This window comes from Podarcis melisellensis (genome assembly GCF_964234715.1).
Source record: "Podarcis melisellensis genome assembly, chromosome: 6".
In the NCBI taxonomy this organism is placed as follows: Eukaryota; Metazoa; Chordata; class Lepidosauria; order Squamata; family Lacertidae; genus Podarcis; species Podarcis melisellensis.
In genome coordinates, this window is record NC_138538.1 from 16,259,641 (window position 1) to 16,280,551 (window position 20,911).

The following is a 20,911-nucleotide window of genomic DNA, read 5'->3' on the forward strand; positions in this document are numbered from 1 at the left end:
AGGCAGCCAATGGAATCGCCCGTAATTAGACTGAAGCATTGGAAGAGAGAAATGGTGATCATTCTACAAATAGTAGAATGAGTATCGCAGGATGTAATATAGTAGCTCATCCCTTCCACTGACAATAGAACAGGACGCAGTGAGTTACAGGAAGGCAGATCTAGGTAGAGAGCAGAAAGTGCCCTTTGGATTCAGTTTTCATAGTCCGGATAAATAACTGTATAATATATTGCATAGGCAACGTAATATTGTGATTACAGATCATTCAGTCTCGCATATGTAGCAAGCGTATTGCAGACCCTCTAAGTGTCCCTATTTTCCAGGGACATCCCTGATTTAGAGAAGACATCACGGTTTCTGATTTGATCCCACTTTTCCTTAGGGTGTCCCTACTTTCATGGGAGAAATGTTGGAGAGTATGGAGTTAGCCAACCTCCAAGCCATCTGAAGGCAATCCTGTACAGTGGGACCTCGGGTTAAGAACTTAATTCATTCTGAAGGCCCGTTCTTAACCTGAAATGGTTCTTAACCTGAAGCACCACTTTAGCTAATGGGGCCTCCTGCTGCCGCCGCACTGCCACTGTGCAATTTCTGTTCTCATCCTGAAGCAAAGTTCTTAATCCGAGGTACTATTTCTGGGTTAGTGGAGTCTGTAACCTGAAGCACCACTGTATAAGGAAGGCTTTTTTCATGTTTAATGTTTTGTGTTTTTATATATGTTGGAAGCTGCCCAGAGTGGCTGGGGCAACCCCATAAGATATGTGGGGTATAAATAGTAAAATTATCATTGTGGAATGAGACATCCCTATTTTCATCTGAGAAATGTTGGAGGGTATGGTATTGTCTAAACCAGGACAACATTAGGACAATGTTCCCAGCTGTTTTTAACTTAGCAATGGAGAACAAGCAATGGAACAGGGAGTGTTTAATCCCCACCCCCCGTGTTATTTCCCAGCTGAAATATTCTCCTTCAATCACAGAATCATAGAATTGTAGAGTTGGAAGGGACACCAAGGATCATCTAGCTCAACCCTCGGCGATCTTTTTCTCTCCAGAAGGGCTAATAACAGCTTGCAGCAGGGGGTGGGGTAATTTTAGTGGGAGAGCTGTTCAGCATTCCCCTTCCCTGGCTGACTTTAAGAGTTTTTTAAAACTACCTTGGCCCTTAGATTACATGCTGAAATAGAAGTAGAGGACCAAAGCCACTTCGTGGCACATTCCACTTACTAAGGAAGAGCATTCTGTAGATGCTCAGAGGTATTCCACTTACGAGGGGGAGAAACTGAGTTATTGTTTGGGGATCCTAACCAGAAGGTGCACATATAGTTTAAATCATCTAATTGACGTACTGTGTTTGTTTTTTATCTCATTTTATATTGTTTTGTTGTGGTTTTTTTAATCTGGATGCCACATTGGGGGGCCTTTAGGAAGTCAAAAGGCAGATAAAAAAATTTGCAGAATGATAATGAAAATGACGACGACAACAACAACAATGTTTTTGCCTTGAGATTCCTGGATTTTCTGTAAGAATTTGGTATTTCAGAGAGGCAATGTGATAATTTTACTTTTCTTTGGAAGGAGGATGTGGTACTATTGCTTCCATGGCAACTATTTTTTTAATTAAATGAATATGCTAATTGCCCGTTTCAAATGGAATGTAAAATTGCACTTTTACTAACAGTAAATAACCCAAATCAGATTTTTAAATTAGCCACCAGCTATCATTTCTCTAATTCCCTTTCCTGCTACATGTATATTCACTTACTGCGGCCTTCAAGCAAAAACTTGTTTGTATATATAAATATTTCAGCTGGTTCAAATGTTTAGCAGGACTTTGTCTCCTGTCTTATCACAAATAACAAGAGTGAGGCTCATACCATTGGCTTGGGTGGGACCAACTGCAATTAGTCGCCTCTCCTCCTTGCCCCAAACTGAGTTCATCAGTGGCTATTTTATAATTTCATTCTATATCATTATATAAGAGCAGGTACCTTAATTTCCTTATTTTCTTCTTCCTCCTCCTTTGGCATGATGACTATTAGACTATGTGTCATTTTTTAAAAAAAAATCAATTTGAGTATAATACATTTATATAATATATTTATGATGCCAAGGGATAATGGATGAGGAAGGACAAAGGAAGTAGAAAATAAGGAAATTAAGGTACCTGCTCTTATATAATATAATAGTGAATAACTAATCCTGGTTTATAATTCCTCAGTTGTTAACCCACATTGAGCCAGAATTTCCTGTGTCACATGCCAATGCTCTAAACAACTTGGGCCCCAAATATTTGAAGAAGTGTCTCATCCTACATCAATCTGCCCAGATGTTAAGATCAGCAGCAGAGGCCTGGTTGGCTGAGCTGCCACCCTCTATGGTTCAAGAGGTGGTAGCATGTGACAGGGTCTTCTCCGTGGTGTCCCCCACGTTGTGAAATGACCTCCCTTATGAAGTCTGTCTTGTTCCATCAGTTATGCTTTTTGATGATTGGTCAAGTTGCACCTCTTTGGTCAAGAGGCACCTCAGGCCTTGGGCTGAGTGGACATCTTCCCTCCTCCTCTTCCTCCTCCTCCAGTGTAGTCCTACAGTTCTGTGCTGTCATTTTGTTATACCAATATTGGTTGTTTTTTCTGGTTTTTATACTATGATTTTAATTGTACATTGCTACTTGTTTTAATTCTTACATTTTTTTGACCCACCATCATGACCAAGGTAGACTTTAACATAAAATAGTAAACAAATAAATAAAGAGAACTGTGGCTTAATATGAGACAAGATCACACTGATACCATTAGATATAAGTCTTTGGCCTCAACACTCCTAGTTCACACCCACTATTCCTATCTCTGATTCCATGTGCTTGTGACCTTGTATTCAAGATCTAATTCCAGGGAGGCTAGAATGATGTTGTGTCAAAGCAAGTCATGAATGTTACAGATGTTTTAGTTGAGATTCGCTCTGGTTCAGTTGCTTCTACAGCACCGGAGAGTGCTACACGGCAATGGCATCACAACATGACATGATGACATCATGCCATGTCATAACTTCACTAGGGCATGGTGCAGTGAATGCCGACGTTGGGCACCCACAGTGGGGGGGCCAAGTTGGTGCCCCAGCCCTTCTGCTGCTACCTTGCTCCGTGCTAAGCCATGGTTCCGATTAGGGTGTCCTCTAAACCCACCCTTGTGGTTTGTCTCTTCCAGGCAAAGCACAAACTGTAAGCCAAGAACAAAGTTTGGTTACAGCTTATGGTTTGTCTAAAGCAAGAGAAACTAGGAGCCTGGGATTGGACAACATGCGAAGCCAACCGTGGCTTAATTCACAGCAATGGGAACAGAGGCAGAAAGCAGCCACAAACTCATCTCCAGGAGCCACAGTAACATCTTCTTTCTCCAAAACAATGTCTCCTGGACTCCATTAATTCTAACTATTCTATTTCACTTTAAAGGAAATGAATAGCAGTACTGAATTTGTAGGTTTTCCCTTTTCCTTTTGGCATCTCCGTAGGCATCCATGTTTTATTATAAGAAATAATAGCTTATAAATACATAGGTGAACAAATCAAATGGAGAATAGCATTTGGGGGAGGGGGGTTTTTCCAATAGGTATCATCTATATAATAATAATAATAATTTATTATTTATACCCCGCCCATCTGGCTGGGTTTCCCCAGCCACTATGGGCAGCTTCCAAACGAATATTAAAAACAATACAGCATCAGACATTAAAAACTTCCCTAAACAGGGCCGCCTTCGTTGTCTTTTAAAAGTAAAATAGTTGTTTATTGCCTTGACATCTGCTGGGAGGGCGTTCCACAGGGCAGGCGCCACTACTGAAAAGGCCCTCTGCCTGGTTCCCTGTAACCTCACTTCTTGCAGCGAGTTAACCGCCAGAAGGCCCTCAGCGCTGGACCTCAGTGTCCGGGCTGAACGATGGGGGTGGAGATGCTCCTTCAGGTATACAGAACTGAGGCCGTTTAGGGCTTTAAAGTTCAGCACCAACACTTGGAATTGTGCTCAGAAACGTACTGAGAGCCAATGAAGATCTTTCAGGACTGGTGTTATATGGTCTTGGCAGCTACTCCCAGTCACCAGTCTAGCTGCTGCATCCTGGATTTATTGCAGTTTCCGAGTCACCTTCAAAGGTAGCCCCACGTAGAATGCATTGCAGTAGTCCAAGCAGAAGATAAGTAGAGCATGCACCACTCTGGCAAGACAGTCTGTTCCACACCATGAATCCAATATAAAGTGTACTCAACAAAATATAAGCACCTCTTTCCACCTGAGCTCCCATCTAAACAAGCACCTGGTGGTGGTTTTTTCTCATTACACCTGGTGCAAAACAGAATTAATTAGCAATATAATGATGGCAGCAGCAATGACCATTTTGCTGCGTTTGTTTCAAACACTTAAAAAAAAATTACAGCAAGGCTAACAAGGGTAACGCCATAGATGAGCACAATAATCACAGAAAGCTTAACAAACGTGAGGTGACAATTTAATGTGAACTGTACCTGAGGGCCCTAGCACACGGTACAATTTGGCATATTTCATTATGATCTTCGCAAGGCATCATCTGTTTGAAACTTTTAATAACTAGCAAGCTTTATCTCCTTCTCCCAACAGGCCACCTTTCCCACTTTTACTGTACCATTGGAAGTGACTATTCTGTGGCTCCTTAGGATTCTTTCTTTGCAATGTAACAACCTTTATTAATAGTCTTACAATACATTACATATATATAGTACATCTCGTATAGTAAATTTAGATTTCAATCATATACACGCACACACACAAAACCCCCCCACATATACCTGTCCTTTCTTACATAGTTATAAACCTTAAGCTCCAGCTGTGTTTATGCTACTTTTTATGCGGTTATTAACAAAGATTATTAACTAAAGTTATTAACAAAAAATATCATAAAAACTTTGGACTTCCTGTCAATTCCCGTTGTATGCTTTTATTCTAATAGTGAATGTACCTACCATTATTAATCTATTCTTTATATATTCTCTAATACATTCTTACAACAATTTGTACCGTTAATCTTATTTCTCTTACATTTCTTTATCGAAGGTCATTCAAATGCTGCCATAGACGAAAAACCATGGGTATATTTTTGTACATATCTCTTGTATTTTTCCCATTCCTAGTGAGAACTCTAGGAGTCAGCATGCAATTCAGATCTGGAATTCAGGCATCACCTATTTTTCTGTCTGCTACTTGCCACATGAGACACCTTAGTTATATGTTCTGTATGAGCAGTCTCCAAGATCGGTCATAGTTCCCATTTCGCAGATGGAAGAACCAAGGCAGAACTATAGTGAGCTGCCAACGCCTATCAAGTAAATTCATCAATGGATGAGAATAGTAACATAAGAAGCTGCCATTGGTCCATCTTGCTCAGTAACGTCTACGCTGACTGACAACAGCTCTCCAGATTTTCCCATAAGAGTCTTGTATCATAAGAGTCTGGAGATGCCTGGGACTGAACTCAGAATCTTATGCAAGCAATGCATGTGCTCTACCATTGAACTATGTGCCTCCCTCAGATTTGAACCCAAGACTTCCAGAACCCAGTCCTAATATGGATCATTGTAGTTCAACATTGTGTGGCAGAGAGCATGATGGTAGAGTTAAGACTATCAGAGGTTTGCTACATAAACCTCCATGAACCTAGAGTACAAAATGGAACAGAAATGTAAATAAATGAAATAATTGCTTGAGTGTAAAATGTATAGTCAACCCAGGAAATTAAGGCACCAGTTTCTGTTGCAATCAATAAGGCACTGGTCTGGAGATATATCTTTAAACACACACATGTTCATACAAGGTATTTCTTCTATACACACACACACACACACACACACACACACACACACACCTTCCATACCATGAAACTTTGTGAACATTTAAAGCCAGCAGTTCTGTTGAATATCAACCCCACTGGAATAGTATAGGTTCCTGTTTCCTCAAACTCTCCAACCAAGTAGAGAGTTGCATGCTCAGCACACTAAAGACTGTGGCTTTTTTTTAGGTATCAAATGTTGCATGGAGGGGGCATCCTTGGCAACATTTTGACACCGAAACTTAGACCTAAAGATGCATTGTAGAGGTTTCCGACAAGTGGCATGTATGTAGGAAATGACATCCTCACATTTGCATCTGTATCCATAATGAACAATACACATTTGAAAGGAACATCTAATATTTAGTCAGGTAGCAAGACATGTGTCCCTTCAAACAGGTGATTTGTTAATACGAGACTATGATATTCAAGAACTGTCATTCCAATTACCTACATGATGATATTTGTCACACTGCAGCCAATGTGAATTTTACATATTTGTCACACTGCAACCTATGTGAATTTTACATTCCCATTGTAGCTTGATGTCTGCGCCAGCTCATGCAGCCTGCGATCCTATACACACTTAATGGGGTGGAGTATGGAGTCAATGGGACTTCAGTCAATGGGACTTAATTCTGATTAGACATAGATAGGACTGTCCATGAAAGAACCACAATAGCACCCTTGCATGTTGGCTCAGAAACAAATGCATTACTGCTGCCTGTCATCTAGGCATATTACGTTGTTGATCATTATTCAAAAATTTTATATCTCTGCTTTCTTTATCAGTCTTCAAGGCAGCATAGGAATGTAGGGAGCAGCCTTATACTGACTCATACCATTGGTCCATATGGTTTCCTGTTGACTCTCCAGGGTTCCAGACAGAGATCTTTCCTTGACTTACCTGGAGATGCCAGGGCTTTCACCAGAGACCTTTTGCATGCAAAAATACCACTGGATTTACTGCCGCGGCATATTTATTGGGGTGTAAATGTCACTGAATCCTGCAGGGCTTATTTCTGAGCCAGCTTGTCCAGCATCAGGCTGCTTATCTCTAAGGTGCTACAACACTCTTAATCTGCCAGGAAGTCCTTTTGGGCGAGCCCCATTGAAATGAATGGGAACTGTGCATGGGCACTGAACCACTGAGTCCTAAAGTCTGCTCGCTAGCTCCTCTTCTGAAAGTGAAAAGTTAAGAGGGGACACTGGCTGACTAGGAGACCCCTTAGATAATTCTAATATGATTGGAGAAGAAATTTATCTAAGCACGCTCATAAATCTTCAGAGATGAGCCTCACCTCCACAAACCCCATAACAGAAGAGTTCTGTGACATTCCAAAGCTTGCTACTTTCTCCACACACAAACACAGCTAAGGCACTGGAAATGTAGCATTAGAGCCAGTGTGGATTTTGCAGGCTTTCCTTCCCTCCACCCCGCTTGTATCCATTATCGAGAAATGTCCTTTGCACGGCACTGCAAGCTGCTTCTATATTTATAATGCACATATGGCAGTGGAGAGAGACCTGGAAAAGGACTGGCCCTTTGCGCAGTCAAAAATAAAATAAAAATAAAGCACGCAACCTTGTTTCCCTTTCGGATCGTCGGACAACCGCACACAACGCACGTGGCCAACGCTGTGGTTAAACAACACCGACCCATTGATAAATCAAAGACGGTACAATAACGCCAGTGGAGGGTTTTGGTTTGTTTGTTTTTTTTAAAAAAATAAAAATACTTACTCCTAAACGTCTGCTCCTTATCTTGACATACCCTTGCTTCACTATATCGTTAAAATTGGAAGCCATCCTGGACGGAGGGAACAGAAGGAGCGGAGTTAGAGCAAAGTTGCAATGCAATCCAGTTTGGGGCTGTGGGCTTGGGTGGTGCTGCTGCTGTGTGTTGCTGTTGTTGTTTTGCTTTAAATCCCCCCACAGACCAGCCTTCGGAATATATCCTCCTCCTGACCCAGAAACTCCCCGGCAAGAGTTTTGTTGCTGCTGCTATCTTAAAAAAAAAGGAAGGAAGGAATCCACTTGGGAAGTGAGAGGAGAAGAGTCAATGAGAGACGGAACGCTCTCCTGCTGGATCAGCTGACGAGAGAGGCAGACAGCTCGCAGCTGACTGGCTTGTGCGATGAGATCAGAGAATCAGCCCAGAGAGAGCTTCCCCCTCCCCAAGCCTCGTTCCTTCCTCCCCTCCCCGGTTGTGGGCGGCCAGATCCGCCCTCACTCGCTGCCTGGGTGAAAGAAATGCTACACTTATATATAACGACGTCTGTTTGCCCCCTTCCCTCTTTGAAAGCGGGTTGAGCTGCGCCGGGAAAGAAGGGCTGGACTGATTGTGGTCCAGGGATGAGGATACCTGTGGACCTCAGTCCAGATGTTTTGCTGGACTGCATCTCCCATCATCCCTGACAGCTGGCCATGCTGGGTGGGGTTGATGGGAAATAGAGTGCCTCTGGAGGGCCACAGGTCCCCCCCTCCTTGGCATTAAAAAAAAGTGGAGGCAAGAAAATCGGGTTTTCAGCTGGAGACTTTGTGTTGGCACCTAATTGGTAGTGTCATCAAGAGTGAACTCCTGGAATATGGGTGCCCCTGAGCAGATGCAGAGGGCATTTCCGCCAACCTAAAGAGGGCCCCCTGGACGCGGGTGGCACTGTGGGTTAAACCACTGAGCCTAGGACTTGCCGATCAGAAGGTCGGCGGTTTGAATCCCCGCGGCGGGGTGAGCTCCAGTTGCTAGGTCCCTGCTCCTGCCAACCTAGCAGTTCAAAAGCACATCAAAGTGCAAGTAGATAAATAGGTACCACTCCGGCGGGAAGGTAAACGGCATTTCTGTGTGGTGCTCTGGTTCACCAGAAGCGGCTTAGTCATGCTGGCCACATGACCCGGAAGCTGTACGCTGGCTCCCTCAGCCAATAAAACGAGCGCCGCAACTCCCGAGTCGGCCACGACTGGACCTAATGGTCAGGGATCCCTTTACCTTTACTAAAGAGGGTCCCCAGCTATTAATAGTGCCCTCTATTCATTTGTTTGTTCAAATACAAAACTATTGTTTGTTAGAGGTGCTGTTACTATTTTGTAATAATATGTTATAGTATGCTGTTATGTTTTGTATTATAATATGTTTTTGTAATAATATGTTATAGGTGCTGTTATTATTTTGTAGTGTATTTTGTTGCTCTTTCACCTGGCAGACAGCGAGAAGAATTTCTATTAGCGAGTGGCTATGTAAACACAGGACATAAAATACGGAACAAGTACCTAAAACGTACTAGGCTCCGAGTCAGAACAAGAATAAAATGAACAGGTCCCATAGTACTCACAATGTTGGACTGGGTCACTGGAGGGTTGGGGGCTTCCAGGATGAACCCCATAAGTAAGAGGAAGAGGGGGGGTTAACCCCCCTAACATTGGCCCATTTGTTCTATGGCACAGAGCAAGTATTTGGTTATGCTAAGTGTGGTTCTTAACTGGCTAGCCAATGTCACTACCTCAATGGAAGGAAAAGGTTTGGCAAGCTTGTTCTTATACATTTTAACCCAACAGATAAAGGAGCCCAATAACTGGAAGGGATCCAGGGCATCATCTAGGCTGACCGTCCCCCAACTCTATACAGTATGGTCGTCTGGTAGTCCACCAGAGTTTCACAAACTGTAAGCCAAAGAGGACCAGCAGGTCTTAGTACACTTTCAGGGACACTTTCAGGCAGCGTGCCAAGGGCCTTCTTGCTTGGCTGCCTCATTTCTGACAGCAGCAGCTCCCAAACAGGAAGAGATGGTTTGTAAGCAAGGATAAAGCATGGGAATTTGACACTGGGCAGGAAAAAGAAAGAAAGAAAAAGAAGGAAAGGGGAGAAATGGACGACAGGGGAACAGACTGGGGACTAATCTTTCCTGTAAAATTTAAAATATTATAAATGTGTTATAAGCATGTGACACCAGAGGGCACTGCAGAACAATGTAAAATTCCATTGAGAGCTATAGAACGTTTCTTTTTTAAGCGTTTTTACAATCAGCATAGATCCAGCCTGGGTGTGTTCAAGCATGGGAAATATTGCATTAGTTTTACCGATTATAATACTAAAGCTTCTGTCCCGTTTTCTAATATCCTGTTCAGACTGCAGTACTTGTTGCATTGTGACCAATATACCAGCATGGAGCTGTTTGACAGTAAGAGCTGTTTGATAGTGGAACAGACTCCCTTGGGAGCTTGTCGGCTCTCCTTCCTTGGAGTTTTCTAAGCAGAAGTTCGATGGCCATCTGCCATGGATGCTTTAGCTGAGATTCCTGCATTGCAGGGGGTTGGACTAGATGACCCTTGGGATCCCCTCCAACTCTACAATTCTATGATTCTACGGTGTGCCAAACTTCATTCCCATTGGTGGATGCCGTGTGACAGAGTGACGAACATCACTGGAAAACGTCTACTCCTCACCCACTTTTTCTACATGCCTGCTTCTCTTCTCCCAATGATTCACCCATAAAAGCAGCAGGAAAGAACTGGGTGACAGTATAGTGCCTCAAATTTCATCACTTTCGCACTCCTGAAATCAAATAACATGGAGATGAGCGCCAAACATGTGCAGTATTCCGTTAGGTTTCTGGAAGTGGGTTTTACGTACATCTTTTTGAAAGCTAAAATGGAATGCATAAAGTAATTGTTAGGGATACGTGGAGGAAAGTGAATAAACTTCCATTTGAATGCAGCCAGTGTCTTCCTGAGTGTGAAGAAAGGGGAAGGGGGGAGAATGGGAAGGAAAGGTGGTGAAAGGGATGGTTAGACTCAAGGAGAAGACAAGAAGAAGCACCCAGGGGTGCTGCTGCACCCTATGGCACTCCCCTTCACACATACACACACACTCATCACACCCGATATCCCACTTGTCCCTCTGAGCCAGGGTGACTCCAAGGAGACTGATCAGCATCTCCCTTCTCCCTCCACTATGGCAGGAAAGGCTCAGTGGCCCAGAAGGCACCACCACCCTAGAGCAGATGGAGATGGTGCTCTTCATCACAGGGAAGTTCTTTCAGGTGGCCTTGGTGAGAGGCCCATAAGCAGCCATAAGTGGTGAGGGTGTTGGTGAGCTTTCCTGCCAGCAGTTTCTAGGAACACTATAGATATCCTGATCTGAAGTCTCTGCATACGCACAAGTGCTTCATAAGACGTCTCTTCCCCGCATTGAGGGAGGACCTTTGCCAGCAAAGTACAGTGGTACCTCGGGGTACAAACACCTCGGGTTACAAACACTTCGGGTTACAAACTCCACTAACCCAGAAGTAGTACCTCAGGTTACAAACTTTGCCCCAGGGTGAGAACGGAAATCACACACTGGTAGCATGGCGGCAGCAGGAGGCCCCATTAACGAAAGCGCACCTCAGGTTAAGAGCGGTTTCGGGTTAAGAATGAAGCTCTGGAACGAATTAAGTTCGTAACCCGAGGTACCGCTATATCGGCATCAGGCTTCCTATTAAATTCATTCTGTGCAAGCTGCAATCTTGAATGGAAATGCGTGTGTGTGTGTGTGTGTTTCAGCATTTTCCACAATAGCATTATTATGTTGTCTCACACCAGTGCTAGCATTTCTAATTGTGAGAGAACAAAAGGTCACATTTATGGGCTAGCCCTGTTGTTAATAATTTAAATGGATGATAATTATAAAATTACATTGTGGTAAGCATGGGAAAAAAGCATTTCGATATGTGGCTGAGATTTTTTTCTGAGAGGTTGTGAGAAAGGAATGTCCAATATTTAGACTGAAGCCGTCTGCTTGTTTCAGAAACCATCCACTGAGGGGTCTTCATGCCCAGCTGTGCTTCTCAGGCTCTCCCTCAAGGTGGATTGGTGAAGAAGTGTGCATGCACATGAAAGCTCATACCAAGAACTAACTTAGTTGGTCTTTAAGGTGCTACTGGAAGGAATTTTTTTTGTTTTGACTATGGCAGACCAACACGGCTACCTATCTGTAACTGCATCTGATCAAAGTATCTTTCAACTGTAAGAGAAACTCCTCATAATTTCTTCAGAATGTTGAAAAGATTAAATCAGGGGTGTAGAACCTGTGACCCACCAGATGTTTCCAGACTACAACTCCTATCATTGCTGACCATTAACCACTGGTCACTGAGGCTGATGGGAACTGGAGTCCAACCACATCTGGAGGGCCACAGGTTCCATACCCATGTGTTAAATATTCACCCTGCTCATCTTTTGTGAGCACAGAGAACCAATGATTACATGAAATGTCTGCTCTACAAGAGCTTCCACATTTGTTTCAAAAGTCAGGTGAGCTTTGCATGGGCTTATGGTCCTCCCGGCTCCTTAGAAATGATTGGGAAAACCCAGAAATGTAGGATCTACATTAGCACACAAGCAGGGAATCTTTGTTGTTGTTGTTGTTTAGTCGTTTAGTCGTGTCCGACTCTTCGTGACCCCATGGACCAGAGCATGCCAGGCACTTCTGTCTTCCACTGCCTCCCGCAGTTTAGTCAAACTCATGCTGGTAGCTTCGAGAACACTATCCAACCATCTCGTCCTCTGTCGTCCCCTTCTCCTTGTGCCCTCCATCTTTCCCAACATCTTTTCCAGGGAGTCTTTTCTTCTCATGAGGTGGCCAAAGTATTGGAGCCTCGGCTTCACAATCTGTCCTTCCAGTGAGCACTCAGGGCTGATTTCCTTAAGAATGGAGAGGTTTGATCTTCTTGCAGTCCATGGGACTCTCAAGAGTCTCCTCCAGCACCATAATTCAAAAGCATCAATTCTTCAGCGATCAGCCTTCTTTATGGTCCAGCTCTCACTTCCATACATCACTAGTTTAAAAACATCTAAAGGGATCTTTAGATTGAAGCAAATAAATCATCCCTTTCTCATAACACTAGAGCTCATTGGCACCCAAGGAAGCTGAATGTTGGAAGTTTCAGGACAGATAAAAGAAAGTCCTTCTTGGCACAGCGCATAGTTAAATTATGGGACTCACTCCCCTAGCAGGCAGTGATGGCCACCAACTTGGATGGCTTTAAAAGAGGATTGGTCAGATTCATGGAGGATAAGGCTACCAATGGCCAGTGGTGATGACTATACGCGGCCGCCACCACCACTGGAGGCAGCGATGCTTCTGAATTCCAGTTACTGAAAAGCACAGGAACAGGAAATGTTATTGTTATGTACTGAAGTTCTCACCCTGGGCCAGCAGGGGGAGACTGTAGATAGTTTTCACTCTGGTCCACATATGCAAATAAGGTATTGAAAGTGGTGTTCAGTGATTGGATAGTTACAGAAAATGGTCACTGTTGCGTTTTAGTGGAGCTCTATATAAGCAGGCTGGCTGAACCCTTCAGTTCAGTTCTGTTCTGGCCTGTGAATAAACAAGAGCTGTTTGAAGAATCGCTGTGTTGTCTGATATGTTCACCCACAACTTAACAGTTATTATGCTTGGGTCTTGCTTGAGCGCTTAACACAGGGATCTGATTGGCAACTGTGAGAACAGGATGCTGGACTAAATAAGCCACTGATCTAGCAGACTCTTCTCAGTTTCTTAAGTGCTACTACAGCAAACTGATCCACACACACACCCCAACCAGCCCTCGTCACAGGAAAGAAATCTGAACAGCTCCCCCAAGCCTGTCTCAACAGCTACTGAGTCAGAACCAAATACTTCTTTTCTCTCTTCTTTATTCCTACTCCCCTCCCCCCTGAACTATTTCAAGTTGTCTTATTTCCGGCAGAACAATTCCATCTGTACAGACCTTCAAGGTCTTCTTTCGTCATTTAATGCCTACCTAATCAATTTGAATGGGTAGTCAGAGAACCAGGAAGAAAGTGGATACCCCAAGGATATTTCTCCCAAAACTCCTATGACATTTCATGCTTTATTGTCTGCATCAGATAATTGGTTTTATCTGGATTCACAGAAGAACTTTCGGTTTCCATGAAAAGCACAACAAACAAATGAGAACTCTCTTTCATTGCACATTAGGATTCATTTTTTTTAAAAAAAGTATTTCCTGGTTCTCGCCCATTCCTGAATGCAAATAAACATTTTCTGGTGCTTACTGAAGCTTAGCCTAACCACAGCAATTACAGCAAAGTCTTAATGAACCAGTTCACTAATGAGTGTGTCAGGCTTTGGCAACAGAGAACTGATTGAAGCAGGACCCAGACTAAATGGAAACAGTGATGGTCAGCAGATCTGGTGAACAGCAGGTGGTGAAGGGAAAATGGGTTCATGCCTAATTGATGGAATTCATTCTCCATCAAGGGTTTGTGATTGCTGCCTTCAGGCACTCCTGGACCCATCTCAGTTCCGGGCTACCTGACTGTAGATTACCCAAGAATTACTTTATGCAGACAGGGAGGGATGTGTCAATTTTTACTTTCATCCAATATAATCCAAGATGGCGGGAGGAAGGGTGTGTGGGTTTATGGGTGTGTGCTACCATCTCATAAAATATCGGTGCAATACATAGCAATATTATAACATAAGGTGGTTCTGATCTGCCTACAGGATCAGTACCATACAACCAACTTTAGCAAAAACCACTACAAGAAAACCAGCGTTAAGGAAACAAAGACACCAGCAGTTAAAGTGCAAATCAACCATCTAATCCACAAATGGGGAATAGGGAATAATTCCAGTGTGGAGTGTCTTTCCAGAACTGTAACGGAAAGTATTGCAGTTTACGGGTGAAAGGGTCATTATCGACAGGAGAGATTAATGTCTGCCATATAATGCTCAGTCAGGTGACAGGGCTAGATCTTCCACCTAGCGGACACACAGCACTAGTGGCGCAAGAGAAAAAATGCAATTGGATGTTAGAGACTTCTGACAAAAACAGAAAGAGGAGTGGAAATTGCCAGTGATTGCATATTCCTCCCAGGTCCAGAACACAAATAAATCCAGTGAATATAATCAGAATTCACTGCTATACTTACTTTCAGGGTTTACATTATAGGAAATTGATTTCTTTTCCTCCCCTTTGCATTGTGTTTCATTTACATTGAAATGAATGTAATGGAATAACGTAACAACAATTTAAGTTGCATAATTTACATAAAAAGGACGTAGCATAGATATGTTATGTAATTTCTTGCATCCCTAGTGCGAGAGCTCAGCTGTTGAGTCCTAGTTTGAGAAACATACACAAAGAGCACCTTACAGCCCCCTCATGTATTACCCAGCTAGCTTTTCTCATTTTTATGTGCCATCACATGCTCTTTTCCTTCCAGATCAGTTCCCTATCAGTCTCATGTACCTCAGTGGGCCCTGCTCAGCCATAGCATGATTGTGTGTTTGCACATTGCTCAAAACTGATCTAAAGCCTTCTCTGGTTGATTGAAAGCTTAATGCCTTGCTAGCCTCCTTCCCTCCCTCCTCCTCCTCCTCCTCCTCCTCCTCCTCCTCCTCCTCCTCCTCCTCCTTCTTCTTCTTCTTCTTCTCTCTCTCTCTCTCCCTGCCATTTTTATTCAACATTTTTGGTGCTGAAAATATGCGGTGACATTGTGAGGATGGATGATCTGCAGTGGGAGATTTAACACTGAAAGCTAAATTTACCATAGAGGTATAAAAATGGTGCTATTAGGAAAGACTGTCATGAAATGATTAATACTAGAAGGTTATGATCATTCCTTTCAGCCTTCAAACTAGTGAAGCCCATTAATCTGAAATCTGTAGAGTCATGCCAAATGTCGCTTGTTCCAGTGCTTATCCAGAGAAGCCACGATGTCTTCTTCATAAGGAAATCAATATTGAATGTGACCTGGCCTTTGTTTCACACTAATAAAAAGGGAAAATAAAAAGGCTGTGTGCAAATGCATTTCCATGTGTTTGTGGATCTAACGAATTTGTAGAAGTGGAGTTATAGGCATCATTGAATGAATACTGAAATGCCACAAAAACTGTCCTTTAAAATGCTTTTCAGGTATCTACCTATAAAGAGCCTCTCTATACTGGGCTGTGAATCAGCTGCTTAAGAGCAGCAGCTATGCCACGATGGAAATATAAGTCTTCTACCTTCCTTCAAATTCATCCTCAAAGCCTACCCTTTTCGTGTGATCTTTAGTTTATCCTTTTAATCTTCATTCTCAGCTGTAACTAAGCTTTAGGTACATGTGATGGTGCCTGCCCACATTCTTTTCTTCCTACAAGATGACATCACACTGATCACATGACCTGTAGGTATAAATAGATGAATGAACAAAAATAATGGATAATGGTAGTAAGAAATGTCAGTCTTTATAATGTGCCACAAGCACAGAGTATTCTATTCTATCCTATTAATTTACAACAGGAATTGTCTTTAGGTCTGTAAGCACATTTGCAAACCAGAGGAACTGTTGTGAGAACCACAAGCATCATACAACACACACCACAACCTTGTCTAATGGTGACAATAGAATGCTGTTTTCCATACCTCACAACTTAAGCAGGGCGTCCCTGATCGCAGAAGTCAATCCTAGCTTCTGTTTTGATCCCAGAATGTCCCATTTAAGACAGGCCCCCTGGCACAAGTCAGCAGTGCCAGCACACTTTCTGGGATTGCTTTGGCGATCATCAAAAGGTTGCTGCCACCACTGCCACAGTTACAACAATGGCTGTGGCATCCCCCTTGGAGGCTGGATCTGAAACCTCCTTGGCATCCCATGCCCATGTTGTCTCTACAGCAACCTCTCAGTGAATGGCTCCCTTAGGGAGGAAATGCGAGGGCTGCCCTCTGAGCTCTGCACCCAACTGACATTATTCAGAATGGGCATCTCCTCCCATAACAAGCATTGATTCAGGTAATGTTGATTGGATTCTCTCCTTGTTCCTGATGTGGATCTACACTTACCCCTTCTTAGATCCCAAAATGTCTTGGGATGGCCCAGCACTAAAGCTTGAACTGATTATTCCATGTAGATCAGTCTATACCCCTACAGATGTTCCTGAACTACCACTCCTATCAACCCCAATGGTCAGGAATGATGGGAGTTGAAGGTCAACAACATCTGGAAGACCACAAATTCCCCATCCCTGTTATAGAAAGGATGTGGTATAAATGCACGAAACTTACGGAAACTAAGCAGCTCTTTGGTCTGGTTGAGATGGAAGACCATCTGGGAACTCTGCATGCCCTTGTAAGGTACAGAATACAAAACAATAGATAAAATCAACAGCTGGTGGAGGTTTTTAAAGGGTGTATTTATTAAACTTCTACCAGCATATAAGCAAAATTCTCTGCACACTTTGCTTTAAAAACAAACAGAACTCTCACAATAACATTACAGTCAACCAAAATGAAATCCACAACAGCAATCCAAAAATACATACTGTAGGACAAAAATGAAAACTGTGATTCTCCCGTTTAAAATCAGCTTCAGTTAAAAGCTTTCTGAATTTATTTATTTTTACACGTGACTCTCAAATGCAAAAATGGAAGGTCCTAAGGACCTCTCCTAGGCAGGGTAGCCTCTGTGGCAGCCCCAAAGTGATGAGATTCCCTCACCACAGAAGTCCATATGTAGTTTCCATTACATGCTGAAGACCAACTCTCAGCTTAGCTTGCCTCACTGGGCCATTGTGAAGATAAAGGGGGGAAGACAATGGAACACAGACTAGAGCTTTTAGGAGGAAAACTAAGTTACAAACACACAACGAGCAGAGCAAATGTGCAGTTTCAGAACTCTCACACAAACTCTTTGCCAACCTTGATAAACAGCAAAATTGTTTGTGTTAAGGTACAGTCTCTGGAAATTTTAACTTGCTGCAGTTGTAAGATGCTTCATTATTTTATGGTTGTATTTGCTTATTCATTTTGCATTTTATATTTTTGTTTTATGGTTACTGCCGATTGATAAATAACAGCCCAGTGATGACAAGCAGACCAGTAGTAGTCTGGGGGGAAAGGTTGGACTTAGAAAATCTGAGGAGGGCAATGCAATATCACATTTTTTCTCAATCAGAAGGAAGCCTCGCTTATATCAAGAGAGCTATTTCCAAGTGATTGTGTTTTGTTCTGTAAAGGCAGCACACTTGGGGAGTGAATGAAATCATGTGGACACAAGAAAAATGCTTAAACAAACATACTCCAGTATCCTCCATCCAGATTCTCTTGCTTTGCTGCTGCTCTGAGTTCCAGCTGGGGATAGTCAACATTTCTTCTTGTGATTGCTTAGCAATAGTGATTAAGCATCCTTAACCATGGTGCTGCCTGCCACGTTCCAAAGCTTTGGAATTGTCTTTGCATTTTGTTTTATAACTTTCTTTAGAAATGTTTGATTGACTTACTTTTTTATTTAAAAAATGTAAACTGGCCCCTGTACTTCCCTGTTGGTGGCCCTGATCCAGACCATCTTTTCACACGACTGAAACATTGTGAACTCTCTGGCATTTTCTCTGATCAAGAACAAGGAATGCAAACTTTGGTTTTGATGCGCACTCTGAAATAAAATAGAATCTTTCCCACTCCACTTTTCCCTTTCTCTGCCAATCATTACCATGATGAAAAAGAGAGCTCAATAACCTCTGAGCCTTTTAATTGCAGAAGTAACAATGCTGCCTTTTCTCTCCATTTTCAGCACTCCTTCTACTTAGCTCTTTTCTTTTCTTTACAGCCTCCCCACATATGCTGCTTCTCTCTTTCTTAATTTAGAAGGATTGATTCAGACTTACTTTTTTACTTTGCAAAGAAAGAGACAGGGAGAAATAAACTTTTCTTTCAATACAAGCTGTACATATCCATTAAGGAGGGAGCATAGCTCAGCAGTAGAGCACATGCTTTTTCTGGCACCAGGCCTTAGTTTCAGTCTTTGGCATCTCCAATTAAAAGCATTAGGCAGCGGGAGATGGAGACGGGGGAATGTCTGACTGAAATTCTGGGGAGCTACTGTGTTGGAGCAGAAAATACTGGGTGAGGTGGACTGTGAAGAAGAAGAGTTTGGATTTGATAACCCGCTTTATCACTACCCGAAGGAGTCTCAAAGCGGCTAACATTCTCCTTGCCCTTCCTCCCCCACAACAAACAGTCTGTGAAGTGAGTGGGGCTGAGAGACTTCAGAGAAGTGTGACTAGCCCAAGGTCACCCAGCAGCTGCATGTGGAGGAGCGGATACACAAACCCGGTTCCCCAGATTACGAGTCTACCGCTCTTAACCACTACACCACACTGGCTCTCTGTGACGGAAAGGCACACAGTTGGAGTGTGCCATTGTTCCGGGTGAATCCAAAATGGAAACTGAAGCTTTAGATAGGTCCAGGGGATCTCTAAGCCAGTGTTTCCCAACCGGTGTTCCGCGGCGAGACGTTGCCTGGTGTGCCGCGGGAAAAATTAAAAAATTCGAAAGAGATCCGGAGAGGCGGCCTTCAGGCGAGTTTTAATTTTAATTTTCCTTCTCCCACTTAATGCCCCACGCTCGCCCGAGCAGCTTGCAGTCCTCGGTAACCACGGCGACCCGAGGGAGGGGAGGGAATAGGGAAGTCGAGGGCGGCGGCGAGCCGCGATGACGTCAGTGGGCCGCGCCGCCTCGCCCTGGCACGGTGTGAGAGCCCCGGCTAGTGGCGCGAGCTTCGGAATAAGTGGGATCCGCGTGCGCGAGACCGAGATCGCGGGTAAGGAGCTCAGCCCTGGGCAGGAGGAAGCGGGGCCGCGCGTGCGGGCCACATCCCCACAGAGAGCGAGCCTCCCCCGGCCCACCACTCCGGGCAGGTCCACTCGCATGAGGGGGCGGCGATGGCGACGGCCGGCAGCTTGCCTGCAATGCCATCCCTCGAGCAGGCGAGGAGCCCGGAGGCTATCAGATGCGAGTCCTCTTTCCCACCCTGCTCGGGAGTCCAGAGCACTTGGTCGCATTCAGGATCTAGAGTGGGGAAGCGGGGCTTGTGTCTGGGCTGGACACATTGGGCTGCCTGTGCCGCTCGACCTGCGGGGAGAAATCAGGGTGGGAGTCACGACCGTAAGGCAGGGCTGCCAAGTGTGGCAGAAGAGGACACGGCCGTCGCACCTGTCCTTAGGTAGGAGCTTCTTCCGTGTCGACCTGCTGCCCTAAAGTCTTGGCTTTTTGGCGGTTGGCACAGAAGGAAGGCAAGGGGGAGGGGAAAAATTGAAACTTACACTTTCGTGCGTCCCTCCCGGCGTGACGCTGCGCGCTGACGTCACGGGGCTGTAATGGTGGTGTGCCTCGAGATTTTTTTCATGAAACAAGTGTGCCTTTGCCCAAAAAAGGTTGGGAAACACTGCTCTAAGCTAAAGCAACATCTCTCTAAAGTGCCCCAAATTGGAACAGGGACCTCCAAAGTATTTTGGGGTGCTTTGGAAATTTAGATATTGATAAAGCATTGCAGACGGCATGTCTGCCAAAATGGAAACACTTGCCCACAAAGAAGCCAGGGTGGGTAGAGTAGAATGGGCGGCCTCTTTTGTGATTGACAGGTTAGAGGGATTGGTTTCACCAGGGTCCTCCAATCACAGTGAGGCATCTAATCATAGCCTGCATTTTTATCCAGGCTGTATTTTGATCAGGATCTGTATTTTAAAATGAGCTTAAAGATTTTCAAATGTTTCATGCCAGGCAGAAGACCAGCTGCCTAAAAACCTTGGCAAGATGTTTATTCTCCTGGACAAGGGGGCCCCCTGATTTATAGCAGAAAACAATTCTCAAAGTCGTAAAAAGGGAATTACAGGCTGAGAGCCAAGGCTACACTGACCCTACAAATTAGAAGTTGGTAAATAGTAAAATGAGCCATATCTTCTTCCTAAGGTTAAAAGGCCAAGAGCAATGGAAAAGCATCTGGCTGGCAGAAAGGGAGGGGGTATTTTGGGAAGTCTTTTTCTAAAGTTGTTTCTTTCTTAAACTGAGATCCTTTTAAGATTTCTTTTCCTTTTAAAAGGTTATTTATGTTATGTATGAAATATATTAGCTTAAATGTAATTATGCAAAGGATCTAGAAAGAAAGAAATGCTAGATTCTTATTTCATAGAATCATGGTTATAAGAGACCACAGGGGCCATTGAGTCCAGCCCCCTGCCAGACAGGAGACGCCATCAGAGCACTCTAGACAGATGGTTGTCAGGCTTTGTTTAAAG

General features: G+C 43.7%; 1 protein-coding gene and 1 long non-coding RNA gene across 3 annotated transcripts in view; both read right to left on the reverse strand.

Moving 5' to 3' along the window:
• Window positions 1–7,983, reverse strand: part of DOK5 (docking protein 5) — a 53,855-nt gene extending 45,872 nt beyond the window's left edge. The window contains exon 1 of one of the 2 annotated variants that reach the window (XM_081917248.1): window positions 7,597–7,983. In XM_081917248.1, the coding sequence (XP_081773374.1) occupies window positions 7,597–7,662 (66 nt within the window). In that variant the 5' untranslated portion in view covers window positions 7,663–7,983. The remainder of the gene's footprint in view (window positions 1–7,596) is intronic. The other variant, XM_081917247.1, reaches the window with a different exon arrangement.
• The window catches only part of LOC309373229, a 641,932-nt gene that overhangs the window by 514,628 nt on the left and 106,393 nt on the right, over window positions 1–20,911 (reverse strand). The gene's annotated exons all lie outside the window — the stretch shown is intronic.